Genomic DNA, 22008 nt, shown 5'->3' with positions numbered 1-22008 from the left:
CTATTACCACCTGTTACACCTACGGTCCCGAAACTCCTACGCGAACGAGCTCGAGTCGTTGTAAAAAATCAAGTGGCAACACGTCGAACCGTCGTCTGATCGATTTAATTTGCTTTGATACTGTGTCTGGACGTACTATAAATAAGTTACGTAATCGATGTCTCCGAATAATATAGTCTGCAGACGACTCTGATTTTCATCTCTGACTGCTTCGACTTATTAACTTGTCATTTTAATTTTATACTGATAATTTAAATTCCTGAACTCATTTTTGACACCATTTACAAAATTCTAAAACCATAAATTTCGGGTAGGGAGATGTATCACAAGTTTAGAGATTGAAAAATTAATCCAATATCTCAATTATGAAGTAATTTTGTCTCTTACATTTCTGTAACATCTCGTAATGAACGCGCTCCATTTTCCATCTTACAGAATTAGCAAAATTTCCCTTCCATTAGTTAATTATTCGAGTACTCTGAAGCAGTCCGAAGGCAAAAGTTTGCAGCACTTTAGCAGTACGGTGGCACAATGACGAGTGGCTCGTTTGTTTCTCTCCATGATCGCCAACCCTATGGACTCCCTATGCTGTACGTCCGACGCTCGAAACTGATTTATCGTCTTGCTATAAGCGGTTTTGTTTCTCCTATCCGCTCGATTCCATAATCTTTTCGTGCTTTGATCTGCTACGGCCTCCGAACCGGTCCCGATCGAAAAGAACGGGTATCCTTGACAATACCGCGTCACGTTTCCCGCCTCGTTCGTTTAATTAGTCCTCCCGATGTTTCCCTCGGGAGATCGAGGCTTCCAAGGTAAAGGGAGCACGAAAACGTTAATCGAAACGAACGGCACTGTAATCGCTACACGGCGTTTCAAAAATGATCAAACTACGTCTCAAGAAATTTTACATGCTGTTCAAGAGAAGGATTCTACAAGCTGCTACAAAACCGTGAATATAAATTTGATTATACAATTTTTAATTTTGAACAAAGATGTCATTGTAAGAATTCAGATTATAAATGATTAAATATGTTGCTGATTAACCCTCAAGAATGGATAAGAAGAGAATATCGAGGGAGAATAAACCGAGCATAAAGTGATCAGGCGCGAGCGTTAAAAGATTAAATGTTTGGCAGTCGACGGTTCGTACGGTTTAATTCGTGAAAAGGAAACAAAAATTACGAACGACAGAGCCAAGTAGCGGAGTTACTAATCACGGTAATGCCGAGATGAAAAGTACCCCGTCGTCGTCTCCATCCATCGGCGCTTCGCTCATCCACGATTATTTTTCACCCCCTTTCTACACCGGTCTCGTCAACGACACCAACCTCCGCCTCCACATTCTCCTCTTTCTCCGCCAGCAAGTTCGTACCAGCGGCCCAACCCCCGTCGGTCCATGACCGAGCGACGTTCTCTCCGCGACGTCCTTCGTCCTTTTCCACCCTCTTTTACCCGTTAACTCGTTCCATCCTCCGGCTGCTACCGCCGCCAACCCCTTCACCGCTCTTAACCACCCCCTGCACAGACACCAGACTCTCCCTGCGTGCTCCTTTCTTGTCGTTTTTCATCGAGTCTCTTCTTCTTCTTCTTCTTCACCCTCTTGCGCCCTTACTTTGTCTACTCACGGCTTTATATAGAGTGCTCGTAAAATTTTGGATTAAATTGATTCGGTATTTTAACGAGTTCACTGTTACAATGGAAACAGTATTCTATGTAGCGGAGTGCAATTTATTACGAACGACTGAAAAAAGAGATAACGTCGATGGCCATTAAAGCTGGAATCGTCGATTTTTAAATTTGACCTTTCGCGTCGATAAAAGAGTGAAGCTTGAATAAAAATTGGAGAAGCGAGCAAAGGTTTTTCGAGCACAAGCAGCTTCTCGCCCCCTTTAACGTATCAATTTATCCGTCGATTTTTTGCGAGCACTCGAGCATTTTTTCTTTCGCCTTGAACCTTACCGCCCTTCCAAGTCTTTCGTCTCGGTATCCTGTACTTGCGTAACCTCCAGACGCCAGACGTCTATAACGAAAGTCGGAGAGGGTGGCACCTCGGAGGAGCAAAATTACGCTCCCCCCCGTTCTAGTATTTATAGCAACGTGACCGGCCAGAGTATCGTACACGACCGAAATATAGTCATTCACATCCTTCGCAGTGTGCTACCACGATGACACACTTTATAATTCTCCCCGACGATACTCGTGGGGTCAATCACGAGCGAACAAAGTTCACACACACCGTTTTCATCTCTGAAACGGTTCTATTTTTACGCTCCAACGGGAATGCCACCCCTTGTCCTCGTTCGACTATCGCTGATTCGATTCGATGGAAGATCAATTTCCTGTCCAGCTATCGGGATAAGCGGTTCATGCTCGCGAGGATGATCGACGCGGGTGAAGCAGCCGGTTACCTAACAGCGGCGTGTAGATTGTAACGAAGGAAGCCCTGCCCTAACGAGAACGTTAAGTAACAGGAATCAGTCGCCGGAACTAATGGGCTGACGTGCACTTCCGCGACTCGTACGCCTCTATCGTGCTCTAGCCCGCTAATTATTCGTAACGCGGTATTTTCGTTCGATACTTGAACGTCTCTTCCAGCTCGCGATAGACGTGCGCAATTTTCGAAACGCTTCCTCGTACGCGTTAACTTCAAATGTTAACTATATACTGGGAGTATTGAACGTTCAGGTGTGCTCGAAGTTCGACGCGTTGAAAATTTTATGCACTGAGAATTCGACGCGTTGAGAATTCAGGGCGCTGGGAATTCGGTGCGCTGAGAATTCGACGCGTTGGAAATTTGGCGAGCTGGGAATTCGACGCGTTGGAAATTTGTCGCGCTGGGAATTCGACGCGTTGAAAATTCAGTGCGCTGAGAATTCTATGCGTTGAGAATTCCACGCGCTAAGAATTCGACGCATTGATAATTCGGCACGCTGAGAATTCCACGCGCTGAGAATTTGACGCGTTGAGAATTCTGTGCGTTGAAAATTACACGCGCTGAGAATTCTATGCGTTGAGAATTCCACGCGCGGAGAATTTGACGCGTTGAGAATTCTATGCGTGAAGAATTCCATGCGCTGAGAATTTGACGCGTTGAGAATTCCACGCGCTGAGAATTCAACGCGTTGAGAATTCGACGCATTGATGATTCGGCACGCTGAGAATTCTACGCGCTGAGAATTTGACGCGTTGAGAATTCTGTGCGTTGAAAATTACACGCGCTGAGAATTCTATGCGTTGAGAATTCCACGCGCGGAGAATTTGACGCGTTGAGAATTCTATGCGTAAAGAATTCCACGCGTTGAGAATTCCACGCGCTGAGAATTTGACGCGTTGAGAATTCTATGCGTTGAGAATTCCACCCGCTGAGAATTCGACGGGTTGAGAATTCGACGCATTGATAATTCGGCACGCTGAGAATTCCACGCGCTGAGAATTTGACGCGTTGAGAATTCTGTGCGTTGAAAATTCCACGCGCTGAGAATTCTATGCGCTGAGAATTCCACGCGCTGAGAATTTGACGCGTTGAGAATTCTATGCGTTGAAAATTCCACGCGCTGAGAGTTCTATGCGTTGAGAATTCCACGCGCTGAGAATTTGACGCGTTGAGGATTCTATGCGTTGAGAATTCCACGCGCTGAGTATTCGGCGCATTGAGAATTCGACGCATTGAGAATTCGGCACGCTGAGAATTCCACCCGTTGAAAATTCGACGGGCTGAGATATCGACGCGTTGGAAATTAGGCCCATTGAAAATTCAGTGCGCTAAAAATTCTATGCGTTGATAATTCCACGCGTTGAGAATTTGTCACTCTGAGAATTTAACGCATCGATACTCCAACGCGATTCAACGTTGACAAATCGAGGCACTAATAATTTGCCGTACACGCCTGCGAAACGACCCATGTACCGTCACCCTGTTAGAATAAGTCAACGCTCCTCGCGCATCAACACATCTACTTCAAGATAAGCTTAACTCTCGTAAGTCTAGAGAATTACAGCAACCCCAACCCTTCTATCGTCACTTCCCCTAAGAAATTCCAACTAGTGAAGTTTATCTTTGCTCTGTCGTAAAGAAGAGGCCGCGAAATACACTTTTTTTCTTTCAGATCCGATCGCGTGTCAGTAGGTCAATCGATGCTCGAGGACGCGGGCAAACTTGACACAGTTTTACGTTTTCGTTGTGCGCGTGTGATCGGGGAATCATTATGCACAACGAATGTGCATGGTCGTCCGTCGTGGAACATGATAATCGCGATTGATCAATCGAGACTGGTCGACTTCCTATTCATGTCGCAGCCAATCAACTTTGATTTAACTTATTTCAAATTGGCAAGATTTTTATCGGGTCTTTTCATCCGATGAAATAAACGCATTCTTCACTTATCTCATAATTGAGCTTGATAGATAATTTATTCGATATAATCAATAATCTCGTTCCGGTTACTTAATGAAACTACTAAAAGATATTCTATGCACGCAGGAAAACCAGCGACGTACCACGTGCGTCTTGTGCATAAGTATGAAAAATTCTCTATCGATATGGTTTTATATTTTAGATAAGTACAGACAAGTTTTATAGATATACACTGCTTAAAAGAAATATGGCATAGAAAAATTTTAGGCAAAAATTGACCAAATTTGACTGATGATAACTCCGTGAAAACTCATTGCAAATTTATGCTCTTTTTTTTTAAATTAAAGCTTGAGATCTCTGTAAACAGTATCACCAAAAAAAAATATGGCAAGTCCATGCTTTTTATCAAACTTTGTAATTTTCAATATTGCAAACATGACCTCACGTTTACGGTGTTATTGTGGTAGGGATGCATCAAATCTAAAATCAAACTACAGGGTCTTAAAGTAGAGATCTCAAGCTTTAATTTAAAAAAAAAAAGCATAAATTTGCAATGATTTTTCACAGAGTTATCATCAGTCAAATTTGGTCAAGTTTTGCCTAAAATTTTTCTATGCCATATTTCTTTTGAGCAGTGTAGATAATGTGAAGTGATTTGTGACTGGAGAGGAAAAAATGTAATATTGTTGGTAAAAAGGATCGAGTGTCGTGGTGATCTGGCAACAAAGGCCCGAGTTGAAATTTGTTAGGCTATAAAATAAGGACAGTTAGCGTGCAGGAACCACGAAGAACGGAACGCGAAGAAGGGGTGCGTGTAGCGTGGAAATTACCTAAATTCACGACAGACATTACCGAGGTTAAGCGGCTGCTACGGCTAAATTCGAACGGTGGACTCGTGCCAAGGGTGCGATTAATTAACCCCCTGGCATCGTCTGCCTCTCTGGCCTTCCTGATCGTGCTTCCATCGACCTGGACGCGTATATCGAGATCAAAGGGTTTCGAGCCACAGTCATCGATACGTCGCAAATTACATATTTACGTGAAAGCCGAGGCATCCGCCAGTAGGCGCATCGGGGGCGCGAAAAGAGAAGATAGAAAAGTCCGCGTTAAGACAGCAAAGAGAAGAAAGTAGATCTACGCTGTACGGTGAATCGTCTCTTTTTCTGAAATTTTACGGAAAAAGAAAAAAAGGTGAAAACACGAGGAAGCTAAGATATCGTCGGATTACCAGGCTTTATAACGAACCGGAGGGAAAAAGAAACGAGATTGCACGCCGATGAACCGCCGCAGGAAATAAGAAGATGGAAAAACACGGAAACAGCTTCTCCTCTGGGGACGAGGAATTATTTGTACACGGTGCGCGAGCATGCATCGGTACAATAGCATTGCCGTAGCAATTATGCAGGGTGTCGTATAACCAGCGATACAAACGGAAACGAGGTGAATCTTCGCGCAAGAGGAAGTTAAAAATGTACAAGAAAATTTTTTTCACCCCGTTTTCGAAATGACTGAATTTCTAATTCTCTTGATGCACAGATTACCGCAACGTTTGCAATTTCTACGATGTTTTAACACTCTTCTGATTAACTAGAGGAAGTGATAAACAACAAAAGTGAAGAATATAGATGGGTAATTAAAAACAGAATAGGGAAATATAATTTTGATAACAATACCATTAACGCGTTATTAACATGTTTATTGCTACAATGAGGATCGTATACGATACGTTGAAGTTCTAATTATCTGCAAAACCACCTTCTAATGCAGTTACTCTGCTATCAGTTTGCTACTTTGTTAACGTCGTAACGCTACACATTCTTCTTCCCTTTTCGTAGCAATTTTTTATAAACAGATTTCATGTTCAACGGCTAGTACGTCTTAAAAGTAAAGCGTACAGTATTATAAAAATAAGTTTTAAACAAGTTATCGTGGAAGAAAAAATCGGCGAATGAGCTTCGTGTTCCGATGAGAAAGTTTTCTTAGTTTAAGACGTGTTATCACAAAGCGTCTTACGGCGCGTATCTATTTGCATCGCGCCACTCCACGTGTTAATTACGCGCGTGCTTGAAGGACTTTAAAAATCAATTTTCGCGAACCTCGTGCGAAAAAAATTTCGTCCCACGTATCCAACTTGTACTTTCACGGGGAATCATCCCCTGTCGCTTGTACCGGTTACGTAACACCCCGTCTATTTCCAGCGTTAATTTTTTTATTTTTTCCGTCCCTTTCACGGAACAGAGAATACCGAATAATTGCGCCGCGAAATTAACGTATTTAGAACGGACTTGTTTTAATACGCGGTCGAGGGGGTGCATGTAAAACAGAGCTCGGTCAGAGTAATGCGATTATTATCGTTGGCTCTCGCGTGGAAGAAAAACACCCGCGCACAACGCGAGGGGAGAAAAGAAGGTACCCGACAGCGAAAAAAAAGGGAAGAAGAAAGGAAAGAATCCATTGAAACCCGGTGCAATCTCTCGATATTACGCATAATTTCTTTCTGCCATGGATCAAAATTGCTGCGCGCGGTACAGAGCCGGTGTAACGGTGAAATTACGAACCGTTCCGTGCATTTGTTCGTTCTATTCTCCGTCGATATCGTCGTTGTTCGCATCCATCGCGTATTCGCGAGACAGCCGCGAAAATGGACCGTTTCGCCTGCATAATGCTCGACGATTATTATTTGCCAATAAAGAGAAAGCGGTAGAAGAAGAATGAAAAAGTAAAAGGCAAGAAGAATAACCGCGCCGATCGCGGAAGATGGTTACGGACACGGCTCTCCTCTGTCTCTCCATTATCCGGCATCGTAGGTAATTTTCCAACGCGGCGTGTACCAGCGAACGTGGCTTACCAGCCGGGACCCATTGTTTATTTCCTCTGCCAGTCCTCCGGTTCTCTTCTCTTCTCTCTTTCCGGTTCCTTCTCTCCTCGCCGTTTCTTCCTTCGCATACCCGCTACACCCCCGTTACACCCCCGTCCATCGACTTTACCTCCCCCTCTTCTCTGTCCCTTTTCCCCTTTAGTAGCTACAACTCTCGTCAAGCCACCGCATTATCCCACCCTCTCACACACCGGTATTGATTCCGTCATACCACCCCCCGCCGTGAAAGCCAGGCTTGTTCTCTTTGTGTGTAACTCGTAGCTACGTGTGTGTACGTGTGTTCGTCGGTGTGTATTTTAGCCACTGAACCTCCTGCTCCGCTCCACCCACGCTCGAACCGTGGCACGGTCAAAGCGAATTCGAGAGCCTAACCGAGGACGGGGGTTGGTTTAATAAATTACGCTAAATACCGACGGGTTACGCGTGCATATGGCGGTCACGCAACGTACCAGAGTCGGAAGAGATTGCGTCCGATCGAAACCAGCCCTTCGCGATGGATATCACCCTCCTTTTTTCTTACGGTTCTTATGGAATTTTAGTCGATCCGAGTATTAACCCCGTTTACGATTTACGGACAGAGTTTCCTTTCGACAGAGTTAACGTGTTTTATAGAAGCGAAAGAGATGGGCAATAATAGAGCACGGAAAGAGTAGGCGAAAGAGAAGCAAAGAGAACCGAAGAAGAGGATGTTTGCCACTCTTCGACTTCTTCATCCCCTTAAAATTCACCCTGGCATTCTCCTCGCGACAGATTTGAATAATGTAACAGCCGAGGAGGGGCAGAAACTCGGTACCGGCACCTCTCATCCTCTTGCACGTCCACATCTGCAACCCTGGAAATCCAAAGCTGTCGAAGTGGCTGGAAGAAGGACAAGGAGAGAGGTACGCGTTTCGAGGCTCCTCGCCGTGGGACATTAAAATCATTAAGAACGATCTGGAAAGTCCAACACCGGTTTTACGAAGCTGTTCTCGGTCCATCGACTCCGCGTTATCTCGTCGGGTACTCGATTTAACTTGAGAAGACGATTTACAACCGCGATTATACGCGTGAGACGCGACAACGATTAGGCGAACCGTCTGAACTCTCTCGATGCGTTTATCTTCTCAGAAGCATCTCGACTGGTTTTTTTTCGACTTACCCTCCTTGAACGTGCGATCTTCTAATTTTAGAGCGGCATAGCGCATTCATTAATAACGTCTGGCCGGAGCAGCGATCGTTTCGCAACCGCGAACAAATCGATTGTGTTTTCTTCTCGATCGACCGGTGCGCTATAAGCCTCTCGATACGTATCGACAATCGCCTTGAATCAGATAGGGATGAGCAGATCAGGTGCTCGGGCCTAGGGACAACTTAGGATTTTCAAAGGAGAACTAGGACCAAAGAACCTAGAGTTTAGGATTTAGAATTCAAAGCCTGCAAGGCTTCGAGAACTTAGAAATTAGGATCCGGCGACATACAAATCCTGAATTTTTCCGATTTTACTCACAGATGGAAATACGTTCGAGCTTAACCGATGATGCGGAAAATGACAAACGACTAGACGGAGGACGGGGAATAAACGCGAGCGGATCGCAGATAATATCGTGAGACGTCTCGCGCTCCAGACGCAGTTTTCTTTCTTGCCTTTCGTGGGAAGATCTCGACGCGAGGAAAACGTGCGCTCGATTATTTTGCTTCGACAGTCCTGGACTCTTCCTTTTTTCCGCGGAACGAGATAACGCACGCCCCTGTGCTCGATACGGCTTGGCGAATTCTACGACCGTCTGTTCTACGTTACTTTTCTGCGTCGCTAGGCGATCTTCTTACCTCGTTCGATAAGGAGCTACAATTAACCCCTTGCCGTTAATCAGAAGTAACTATTAACTGCAATAGTATTAAAATCGTTTAAAAAAGTCAAAATGTTGTGACGATTTTGTATTTAACAGTCTTTGATTATAATTAAACTTGAACTTCAAATTCAAATATATTAAATATTCAAGCAAGATTTATCGTATTTAAACCGTAAGTGCGTCTGGCTCGTCAAAATACTGCAAGGGGTTAATTCGAAAACTGCCGGTTCTAATTCGCGAAAGATTTTTGGTGGAAAGAAACAGCGAGTAGAGGACGCGACCGCGAGGAATTCGAGTTGTCGCGGAGTTCCAATGTCTGCCATCCGATTAGTCGAGCCGACAGCCACGGTGAAAACGAGGTCAGAGACGAGAACGAGCCGCAAAGACGAGTGCATGCAAGCACGCACGTATTACACGCGAGCACACACGCACACGTCGTACGCGTCGACGGAAATGCAGCTCAACCGTGGCGACTTTCCGCTCGTGGAGGAGCGCAATCGCTCGTTTTTCGTAACGAAGATATCGGTCGTGGAAACGACCGTTCCTAACAAACACGTCGGTATGGTACTGACGCCAGATTCCGTATCTCAATAACAACTCGATCGGCCGCACAGAAAATATTTTCTAGCTTGATTTTTAATTAAAACCGAGTAAAAGCGGAACGAAAGGATGTAATGATATCTAGACCGTTTTTTAAAAAAATATTCAATTTACGGAATTTATGCAACGAAAGAAACTCGACGTTTTAAATGTAACGTGCGCATTGGAAAGTTTGCCCTAGATGAATAAATTCATGAATCTCGCACACGTCGTCAGCGATAAACAAATTATTCCTCGATCGAAGGTCAAAGATACAAGGGAACTCCTATGTAGTTTCTTAATAATTCAGCTGCATCGAGTCATGAATATTGGAACCAAAATCTACTGCAATAAGGAACCGAGTACATAAGTAAATCGTATTAATGTCAGGATCTATATCTTCAGAGGAATTTTTCTACCCTATATTGTTTAATTACTAAGTGGTAAGTAGACCTAAATTTCGAGATGCATCACTCGATACTTCCAATAACTCAACAACCCGATTATTCCTCAGTCTTGAGGTCCTTAGATCCCCGAGTTTCTACACATTCCCGAAACCCTTGATCTCCATATACCTAAATGCTCATCTCCCAAATATTCTGTCGACTGATTTCTCAGAACGTAGAATTTGAGCTTCCCGAACACTCAAGAACCTTACCCTAAAAATTCAGTTGGAATTTTTGCGCGAACAACGTCGAGAAAGTACTCAAATTTCCAGTTTGCGAACGACTCGAAGAAACAAGAGAAGTCAAAAGACGAAAAGCCAGGTGTAAGAGTACAAGGAGCACACCTATAATCTGGCGCGCACGGTGCACGCAGTGAATAAGAGAGAAAGCGAGAGAGAGACAGGCATGTAGAAATGCATATACACACAGGAACAAACGACACAGGATTACGTAAACCACCAGGCAGGTATAATGCGATCAAACGACCTACAAATCACGGGCTTCGCTTTCTGTTTAACGCGAGAGCAAGACTTAATCCTGTAGACGATCGGTAGATGATCGGATGATCGCGAAAGGTGAATCCTCGTTCTCCTCTGCTGCGTTGCAGGGAGAAATTAAACGCGTGTTCTACGCGTTCGGGAATCTCGTTCTTGTACCAATTTATAATCGACGCTGATGACACAGGTGTGCTCTTGTTTGTCGAGGCGTGATTCTCTGATCTTTGCTCCGCCGTCTTGTCTCTTTGTTCTCGACGTCTACGTCGAATGAGATGCGTAGAAAGGCACATGGTACCAACTTCAAGATTCACGGCTCGGAGTTTGCAGACGTACTTCAAATGTACTGGGTGTTTCTTAAACCCGAGACAACTTCTTTCTATTACGTATACATGTATCTTTTGTATGTAATACAAATACGTGTATTACCAGTTTCTATTACGTGAACGATAAGTTTGTATTACGCATACATGAACGATCAGTGTGTATTACGTATACGTGAACGATCAGTTTGTATTACGTACACACGCATGATTACATTACGTATACATGGTCAGTATAGCGTGTACGCGTATAGTATGGTGTGTTATATAAGTTTACGGCAGCCGAAATTAGCCTAGAACGTAATAATCATCGAAACAAACGATGCTCTATAACCACGAGAGAGGAATTTCGTCCAAGTCTCAATTTCCACGACAGATTGAAACACCATACACCGGTAGACTATCGATCGAGCCTCGATGGATTGACTCGTGGACGTAGACAAGGCCGGAAAGCCGTAATGAATTTCCATCTGCCAAAACGCGGAACGAGTCACGGGCAAATGATCGCTATTTGTCGTCGCTCGGAAACTAGCCCGTCATCGTTTCGATCCTCATCGTCATCGCCTCGTACTCGTTATACTGCCGTGGCAAATTATGTGATCCGCAAATCGATATAGTTCGCACGGCTTGTCGATAGGCGTGATCGCAAATTTTTACCGATGCGTTTTAATAAACGTAACGGTACAAGACTCTAGCGGGAAAATATAGCGTGTAGCGATTTAAGGCGTAGAGACGTAATAATGCGAAGTAATACGTGACGATGCGCGTTGATAGAACGCGTGATAATCACGTAGCGATCAAACGTGACAATTTAACGCGCCATGATCAAACGTGTGGTAATTTATCGCGTGGTGATTCGATCGTATGGACCACCACACGTGGTAATTCGAGTACGAAATTCTACTTTGTTAAAGAACGTTATTCTACGACAATAGGTCATCGAATGGTTACGTGTTCAAGGAACGTAGTGTCGCTCGTAAATACCACTCGTAATGAACGAGTTTCCGTAGAAAATCCTGGTCGAGCAACTTTCTTTCCCAAACGACACACGGAAGAAAAGCTATTACGAGTAATGCCACTTGCCTCGATGTAGGTTTCGATCAACACCTGCCCTTTTCATTAATCGCTTCTCTCGCAGAAAATCTTCCATGCTTCATTTTACCTTCGCAACACCCTGTATAACCCACTGTTACATCGTGTAACGGTTTACCTAAGTTTGCGCGCACAACATATATTTTAATGTACGTGTATAGACGCACACGTTCTCCGTACACGTGGAAGCATTTAATATGACAGACTTCCGGGATCTTTGGCGGTGGTTCGCACGGTTGAGGAAGCGAAAGCTGTTCCTTGACGCACGTTCAAAGCCGCTCGTATTCTTCTGCCATAACGTTGCCGAGATGTGCTTGTGCTAAACGTGCTGGAACTAAAAGGCAAAGAAACATCGGATCGCGGGGGAATGTAGAGACGTATCGGAGATATCCAGCGTGTTTCCTGCTCCTTCGGATTCTGTGTATATCCGACAGGATATAACGCCTCTATACAAGATGTTCCATCTTTCATTTCAATTCCATTAATTCCAGACATAAAAATTAGATGCCAAAAGCAGTAACACGTTGACGCACTAAAGCAATTTTCAATTGCATTCAGTAGTGTTTTAATTTCTAATCAATTTTTCAGAATATCTTGTTATATTTATTTTCTATAGATCCATGTAATTAATGCGACAATTTTCGATTAGGAAAGTGAATAAATTTTTAACAATATACATGTTAAATCAGTATAGATACGTGTTCATAACCTGATCACTTGTTATTGAAAATTCATTAAATACACTTATATCCTTGAAAAGAGACCACGAATCGTCTGAATTCAACGTGATCGATTTACCGGACTTGCACGAAATAACTGGCGGTCCGAACGCGGTCAGAAAAGAAAAATAAAGGGTGGACTTGAATGCTCGCGTTATCTGTTGTGAGTAAAAACGGGTTTTAATTAAATAAATAAGTGAAGGATCGTCGAGAAAGAAAACAGGTCAGATCAGCGTTCTATGATCGTTTAGGAGAAAGATACGAGACAACGTGGATGGTATGTCGGTGCCTCATGCCTTCAATTAACCTAATTAGCTACCGTCACTTACTCGTTAGGGAGCCGGCACTGGTTGCACGCCCACTGGCAATTCGTCGATTTTACCGGAAATCGTTGCACGGTATTCGCCAGGGCGTCGTTTAATTCGTTCGCAGAAATAACGAACGATCGACTAACCTCTCGAGCGTACAATCTTTTCTCGTCCTGCTGTTAGAACGGCGCAAAAATAGACTCAACGATGGCTAAAAACAGACGTTCCGCGATCAAGCGATAATTAACGAGGACAAAGATCATCAAGTACCAACGTTTGTTTAACGCAATAATTTAATTCATACAGATGAACGCATTCGGTTTACATCGAGACTTTGGCTGTTCGTGACTTTTAACGAGTAATGCCATAAATCCTTTAGAAATCTCCAAGATTATAAAGCACAATTCTCCATTAAATCCCGTCTCTACTAAGATGTTTGTTAGCGCTGAATATTTTCAAGCATGATTTATCGCGTTAATAGAAAGGTAATTAGAGGACAGAAGATAGAGTCGAGGGCGAGCAAGAATCTCGTTCTGCTGGTTACGTAACGAACAAGAAAGGACCGTGAAACGCAGATGCAATTATAAGAATTGCGATCTACTTTTTGCAACTGCCACGCAATCGTCGGCTTCTACCTTTGCCAACCAGGAACGTACGTAATCCTTTTCTTTCGATTTGCCGGTACTTACACAGGACCGGGGAATCTTTGCAAAACCGCTAACTCGATTATCGAAATTGCGACCGTTCAACGCGCCAAGTTTCCGCGGTGTAACTCTCTTACCGTGTATCTCGGTTACTTCCCAGAAGTAAATAACGCTTCAATTGCTTTGGATGGATTAGCAGAATCGAGTGACGACTCGAGCGCATACCTCCCAGATAAACAGTTTTACCTCTAAGAATGCATTTGTCGCAAATAAATTAGACTGTTGCATTATCGTCTCTTTACTTTCACGTTACTTCGCGAGTGTATCAAATTACGAGTTGATCGTCACGCGTTAGATCTCTGGCATTAGCGTTAGGTCACCGAGCGTTGACATAACTACACCTTAGATCATCGCGTATTACCATACGCTAAATCTCTGCGTTGCGTCACCTGGATCTCGCTACATAGCCACATTGCTAACTACAAAAACTAAAAAGGAAGCAACAGAGAAAATTGAAAGACAAAGAAATCGATGGTTCCTGATTTTGTTTTTGAAAGTGCGTCGAAAACCGCGAAAATAAAAGAGGAAAAAAGAAGAGAAGGAGAGGATGGGCAACTTCTCGCAACTCGACACCTGTGCAAGCCAGCAATACTCTCTCTCGTTTACCGCAGCATACGAGGTGGCGAAGAGGACGTTTCCACATGGCCGCTTCTGTAAACACCTTGGTGTACGCCGAGAACGAGAAGAAAAGCGAGGAAGAACCTCTCTTATCTGCTGAGCAGAAATAAAAACGGCCGACGACTGTTGTCAAAAAAGAATACGTCCGTGTGACACGCGAGCATGCTTTTTCCCCGACACGGTACACCAACCTCGAAAATCCACCGCGACAGAGGCACCATTTTTTAAACGAGCTTTTGAATTAACCTTTTATACGCGCTTTTATCGCTCGCGAGCAATGCGCAACGTGTCTATCGTGAATTCTTAATGTCTTTCCGCATCGTGAATTATAAGCGCGTTGTGCGGAGTGTCGGAGAAGAAAAAACGCTGGAAAGGGGTCATCTTCAACGGATGCATTTTTAGGGGCTTATGAAGAATACCTTCTGTATTCTCGTGTCGATATGTAGAGTACACTCTAACTGATCACATTTTGATCACAGCTTCAAACGTTATTACCTGCCATGACGAATGTGGACAAACTATAGGTAAGAATAGTAACTCTTTTTCAATTGTTTCTTAGTACTGAAGGGGTTGCGTGAAATAAGTAATTGTGTTCATAAAAATGAATGATTGAAGAATTATTCAAACTTGATACATAAAAGACAGTACATACCTGGAGCAAGCTCCAAGGTTTAATGAAAAAGTAACTGTGAAGGGTTTTGCAAGAAGGTACAAGAATTGTCAACGTGTTAACAAGTGGAAACAAATGTGTTGCATAAGAGAACATAGGTACGTAGATACAGCATAAATGTCTAACCGGTGGTCTAACCCGTTAATCAGCATGGTAGCAAACAAGGTGGACGTGGTCGGACAAAGTGCATTACCGACATATCGAAGAAAAAGCGAAGACTCTTTCCACTGCTATAAAACCTCACCCCTTTATCTCTGGGCCGTCCTCCGCGTTCGTCCCTCGAGCCGACTAGTCTCGTTCGCTTCTGTCGCGGTCGTTGCTCGCTCTAAATCACAACTTTTCGCCGTGCGAGCCACGCTACATGGAAATGCAAATGCGAGCCGTTAATCTCGGTAATAAATACGCGCGCCTGCTGCTTAAGTTCGCGAGCCGAGTCGAGCGGCTCTCGCCGCGGGCGTACACGCGTCCTCCAACTTTTCACGACGTCTTTTCTCTCTTTCCACTTTGAAGAAGAAGAACGGAGTCCACTTGCTCTTATTCTTCTGGCGTCTTTATTTCCGATCGCGAAATGGAATGGACCACGACCCCGCGAAACCAATACACGCAATCGACCGATGGAGACCTCGAGTGTCACTTTACGATCTCGATGGTCGAACCTTGGATTTACGGGCGGAGAGGTTCCTTGCCCTCTACCTTGCACAATTCTCCTGAATTCTTTTACGGTTCGTTCATCTTTCCTCTGTTATCGTAAGACGTTACAATTTTATTCCTGTTTCAAGGAATTTTGCTACTGGAATTTTATCGGTACTGAAATTCTATCCATATTTGACCACGACTTGAATTCTACTCAACTTTCGTATTCTTAGTTACCCTACATTTCCCTGCATCCTCTCTATGTCTTTTACCTCGACTTTCTTTTAATTAATCCACCTCGAACTTGCTATAGCAGACGTATAATTCGCAATAGGTTTTCTTATATCGACCAAAGTACGGCAATAAAGAGGACGTCACGTTCCTGGTCGCGAGTGTAGTCCGAAATCTGATAGCCACGAAACGTGACAAGAGGGTTCTACTTCCTCTTGCAAAATAACGCACGGACTGATCGAACTTCAAGCTACATCTTTATATACAATAAATAGGGAAAAATGTGTCCTCTTCATTTTCTTGCAAATTTTTACTCTTCTATCTTCGACCCAAATCGTATGTGAAAATGTTCGTATGTACTGTATGTGTGCATACATGAATTCTTATGTACTCGGATGAATATATACATGTATGAATGCATGTATTGACGTGTGCATGTATGCATGTATACATGTATGAGTGTATGTATTGATGAGTGCGTGTCTGCATGTACACATATATGAATGCATGTATTGATGTGTGCATGTATGCGTGTATACATATATGAATGCATATAATGACGTGTGCATGTATGTATACATGTGTGAGTACATGTATGCTTTGGTGTATGAATGCATACGTACACATATGCATTGACGTGTAAATGTATGTATACACGTATGAATACATGTGAACATGTATGAATGCATGTATTGATGTGTGCATGTATGCGTGTATATATGTATGAATGCATGCAATGACGTGTGCATGTATGTATACATGTGTGAATACATGTATACTGTGGTGTATGAATGCATGCGTACGCATATGTATTGACGTGTAAATGTATGCATACACGTATGAATACATGTGAATATGTTTGCATATATGTATCTATGAGTCAGATCCTCGATATCAGAGTATTGATAAAAACCGATAAACGTCACAGACATTACATTTCACCAGTTCCTCGACCTTGTCACCGTTTTCTCGTTTGACGCAGGTTCTCGACTTTCATCGTGAAGTCGAAGGAAGAATGACGCAGGTGTTACGTATCGCGTTTTTCCGTTGTTCCCGATTACTTCACGTTCAATGTCGGGATAAACCGAACGATTAACAGCGAGATTACGAATCACGCGTCACGAGGAAACCGACGGTCAAGCCCGATAACGCTGCAGCGGAAAACGAAGAAAAGTCCGCGAAATTCGTGGAACGCGCGACAGGTGCACGGCACACGGCTTCGTGAATCCACGAGGCTCGTAAAACGGTTATTAGGAAAGTTTAAAAGTCGCGAAACACCTGTTGAGCAACGGTGAGGGGCAAACGACGATGACTCGAAAAGGTGATTCGAACATCGTGCGGGAAAATTGTATCGCAAAAGCTCTTTATAACCTTTTCATTGCCGGCAGCGCCTGTAGGCGACGGGGAAATTGATCGTGCGATGTACGGCCGCCCATAGCTGTTCGATCGATGTTAATTATAAAAAGTAATCATGTTTTTCCGTGGATGAATACGTTTGACACGCTACGTCGATACTTCGTTAACGCGTTGATGAATGGCACGCGATGGATTATCGAAGACATTAAGGATTCATTTTTTAACACGTGTTTTACAAACTCTGCGATCAACTATGGAAATCTTGTTCTTTTAATTTTTCCGTATCTAAGAGCTTGTCAATTCGTGCACCTATCGATGTATTACGAACGTAATAATAACGAATGTACATAATGTTTATTTCTAAAGAGGTAATTTTTATCGATAAAACTCGTTGCCACAAATTTACAACCGCGTCTCGCTGCATCCTCATTAGAGAACGTTAATGTAGGTTCCACGTTACAGGAAGTGAAACCCGCGTAAAAGTATGAATGAGAGGAGTGTAAAACGTGAATCAAAGCAGCGAGTGAATGGAAACAAAAACATACAGAAGCATTGTTGTTAATGAAGATGGAATAACAAGAGCCGATTACGAGCAGCAGGAAAATGAGCGCGTGACAATATTTCCTTTTCAAATTTAAAATAGCACTCCACGATCCTTCTGTAAGAAGCTGCAATTTCTTTCCGTGTCCGTGCCGAGGAGCTCGTGCATAATTAACCGAATTACGAAACTTTAGTTAGAAATAGCGAATCGAACGGTGACCATGAACCAAACTTTCCCATTTCGATTCGAGATTAAAAATACATTCGAATAAGAAGGAAAGGGTTAGTCGATGTTTACGAGCGGCGAGAGATACCGAACGAGTCTTTGGGCTTCGCCATAACGGTCGTATGGGATTTCTCTATGGACCCTCCGGGCAGCTGCTACCGCGTCGGTATTCGTCTTCCAGATTCGAGACTGAAATCGGAACACCCCGAAGATCGTGCGTACAATATGCCGGAGGACCAAATGTTTCCTGAGGGTACGACGACAGGACCAGCAAGAAAAAGGAGGAGTTCAAGCGATACCATATGGTGTCTAAACGACCTATCGACACACTAATACCTCTAACGACACCTCGAAAACAGGGTTAATCTTCGAGATTCAAAAAATCTATAAATATCGCGTTCTGTTAGAAACGCGTACCATACGTGCCTTTAAAAAGCACCGATATTAGGTCTGAGAAAAAACCAGGGGTTTCAAATGTGAAACTGTGCAAGTTTTCGAATTTAATTCCCGAAACCGCGAATCGACGAATTCCCACATTATCTGTTTCCTCGAAGAGATCAGCGTACGCAATTAAGCAGTGACGTTACATGCGAATACGCGTATTAAAATTCTTGTCGAGAGGCTTCCTCGGGGTATCATCGTAAACGATACGAGTATAAGATGAAGACTTTGGTAGGCAGACTTACCCTTACGGGAGCACGAAAGAGCGGAGCAGCGACGGTATGCGGATTAGCATGGTGGTGAGCGTGGTTATGATGGCCATGGTGATGGTGTCTGGTGTCAGGACCACCTCCTGCAGCCGCCTGCTCGGCCTGGACCGACATCGCCGCGCGGGCCTGTCGTTCCCGCTCCCGAAGCCGGTCCCGGTCCACGCTAAAAACCCAAAATTCCGTTTCGTTACTTCCCTTTCGACTTTTTATCTTATTACGTATATTCAAGTTATCGAAATCCGCGCTAAACGCTCTGAAAATCACTGTCGCTAGGTATCATGACTGAAAAGTGTCGTTGATTTTTATAGCGCAATAATTTCAAGCTTCAGTTTCATGAAAATATTGTTAATCTAACGTGATATCATGTCGTATATTGATGATCGGATTCTTATATTTCTATGAACATCCCACGCCGGTATTTTCTAAATCTGTGTCCCCACATTCCAACGTACCAACCCTTGTCTTCGACCCTTATATTCTCAGCTTTCTATATCCTCAGATTCCTATGTTTCAATGTAACGGAATCACATCCCTGTGTCTACGTTCACAAATCTCCATATTAATCATCAGTTCCCCGCAACAGTGTAATAGAATCTGATATCACAAAATAGCGCTTACATTTTAAAGTTCCAAGAAAATAACTATACAAAATTAAACGAACGGTTCTTAATTAAATGCAGCAGTAATTACTCGATGTATACGTCAGTCGCAATCAAATCAAATATTAATAGCGTCCATGACATTGAGCTGTGTTTCAAGCTTACAGTTTTATAATCGAGACTCTGTTAGTTTATAGAAACAGATTGTTTTCGATCTGTTGCTCAACGAGCTGCTTTGTCATTGTAAAGGAAATCCACGGAGGAGGAAATTTTCATAGCATCCGCGTGAGTCATCGAGAATAACTCGGACATTTTAGGAAGTGAAGATCAGCGAGGAGGAAAGGAAAGGAAGGAGGATAGACGAGGGCAAATAGAGACAAGAGAAGGGCAGCTGCAGCCTGCGCGAACACCTGTTTAGCCGCGTTTCCGGCGACGCCATGGATTGCGTACAAAATGAACGTACACCGCTGCGGTTTATCGATTCAGGGGCAATTGCCAATTTCAAAACGCCGAGCCTTTGTTTCTTATCGAAGTCTCTGATAACTCGATACAGTTAAAGAGTATAGACTTAGGAAAGTACAATGAAAATTTTGTGTTCTGACCCTGGAAAATTCGCGGAATTCCTTCTTTTTAATTATTGGCCTGATAATCACCCATTTAAATTAGCCGAATAATTTACGGCGCGATGAAAGACAGAGAATTTTAAGTAATTGACATTAAAGCTTTGGCAATTACGTGGAAATCCGATGATCGATACAGTTAATTATATCAATGGTCTAGCAACGTGTTTACGAATTAAGTAGATTGAATTTCGACGTCCTTTCGCATCAATGTCTGCCAGGCTGAAAATAATTATCGTGTAAAATAACGATACGAATTGAAACGTAACGAGCATTGCGATTGCGTGCACAGTTAAGCGCGGTGTAGGCTTTCTCTGGATAAAGATAATTGTAGGAAGTGCTGTATCTCAACATCTGCCCTCGATTTTAGGAAATCATGTGATTATGAAATTTTGAACACTTACACTACCGTCCATAAGTATCCGGACACCAGCGAAATATGCATTCGCGTTGCATGAAAGTTATTCAAGTATTTGCAACAGTAACTAAAATCGATTTTTTTGTCTGCGAAGGTCTGAATACTGGAACGTTTTTCCATTGATAATTCTCGTTTGGAACTCATATCTCGATGGAAAAGAAGCTACCGACGAACTGAACCCAACTGTCGAATGCGTAGCGTTACCTCCATTCTTATCTCCGTTGAGGGAACCTGAACATCTACCAACAGTTTACAAACACTTGAAACATATCGAAGAACCCCCTGAATACGTTCTGCACCATAGAAATGAAACACAGTAGAAATTAAAATTTTGTTTAGAATCGAAAGCGTTTCATTAGATTCACAAATTTGGACTTTGTACTTCTGGACATGAATTTTACTTTCGCACTTTCATTATATAATTTGTACTTAAAAATTAATTCTATTACGTTATGACACCTCAAAAAAGATAATAATAATTATTACAAATGATATGACAACCCTAAATATCTTTCGTACAAAGTTCAACTATGTTTTATGTAACGAAACCAAGTGTCCGGATACTTATGGACGGTAGTGTATGTTCGTTCTTCAAGTTTTACCTAAGCTCTCTAATTTTAAATTCCTACTTTTTTATTTTCCTCAACTTCTAATTTATTCCAAAACTCTTACATTTCTAAATTGACACATTCTCAACACCCACGCTTCCGCATCCCCAAATATTCCCAAATTCCAACATAGTCGAATTCTGAAGCCCCTAAACACCTAAAACTTAGGAAATTCCTACGGTTCGAAATCTGAAAATCCCCGGAAGCGTAGTACAGTGTCAAGTAGTTGGTCCTCTATCTCGCGGTGCAGTTTCCCCAGGGATTGGTACGGTGGTCAGTAATGTACGTAACAATTGTCGAGATCGGCCAATATTGAACCAATCGATTCTTTCGTCGGGAACGAGCACGGATGCAGCGGTTCTTTGTGCGTCAGTTTTTCACGTCGACCGGAAATATCGACGAGACAAAACGCGGTAGAAGATCGAACGCGTTGATAGCGTGGAATCGTGCAAAATTCACGGCTTTCGACGCGAATGCATGGAGAGAGGCGGAGAGTAGAGGAGAATCCATGGGCCAGAATTCGTTCGATGGAGTCAGGGGCCATTGGCCGACAAGCCGGCGACGGGACGGATATTACCCGCCGGCAAAGCATCTCGCTTCGTTCCTCCATGCACGTATATCTCCTCCCATTACGAGTTTAGAGATACGACTGATTTCCTGCTTACTAAAACACACTGTCTTATTGTCAAACCCCTTACTTTTCCATGGATTTTCTCCGTGAAATTCGTTTACTTAATTTTTATACACTGAACATTATAAGCGAATTATTCCTTTTAACACTAAAACTACCAGACCGCTCCACAAGTTTCTTATTAAAAGGTATACATTTTGTTGAAGTACATTTCTTGAAATCAGAATTGATTTTTTAACCGACTTCGAAAAAGGAGGAGGTTACTCAATTCGATCAGTATATTTTTTTTTTTTATGTAGATCCATGCCTTCCACATGCGAACGAAGTCGATTCAATTTCATTTATATCAGAAACGTTGCGAAACGAAGATGCAGTCGTTACATTTACGTATATTACCAGATATATCTATAACGTTCGTATTC

The 22008-nt window shown here is 43.0% G+C and overlaps 1 protein-coding gene across 4 annotated transcripts in view; it reads right to left on the bottom strand.

The window, feature by feature from the left end:
• lilli (AF4/FMR2 family member lilliputian) overlaps positions 1–22008 on the bottom strand; it is a 144770-nt gene that overhangs the window by 71645 nt on the left and 51117 nt on the right. For all 4 annotated transcript variants that reach the window (XM_012283006.2, XM_012283007.2, XM_012283008.2 and 1 more), the window contains one exon: positions 18687–18873. In XM_012283006.2, coding sequence (XP_012138396.1) covers positions 18687–18873 — 187 coding nt within the window. The remainder of the gene's footprint in view (positions 1–18686; positions 18874–22008) is intronic.

This window comes from Megachile rotundata, chromosome 12 (genome assembly GCF_050947335.1).
Source record: "Megachile rotundata isolate GNS110a chromosome 12, iyMegRotu1, whole genome shotgun sequence".
Classification (NCBI taxonomy): domain Eukaryota; kingdom Metazoa; phylum Arthropoda; class Insecta; order Hymenoptera; family Megachilidae; genus Megachile; species Megachile rotundata.
The sequence above is the reverse complement of the archived record's forward strand: the minus strand, read 5'-3'. Positions and strand labels throughout refer to the sequence as shown.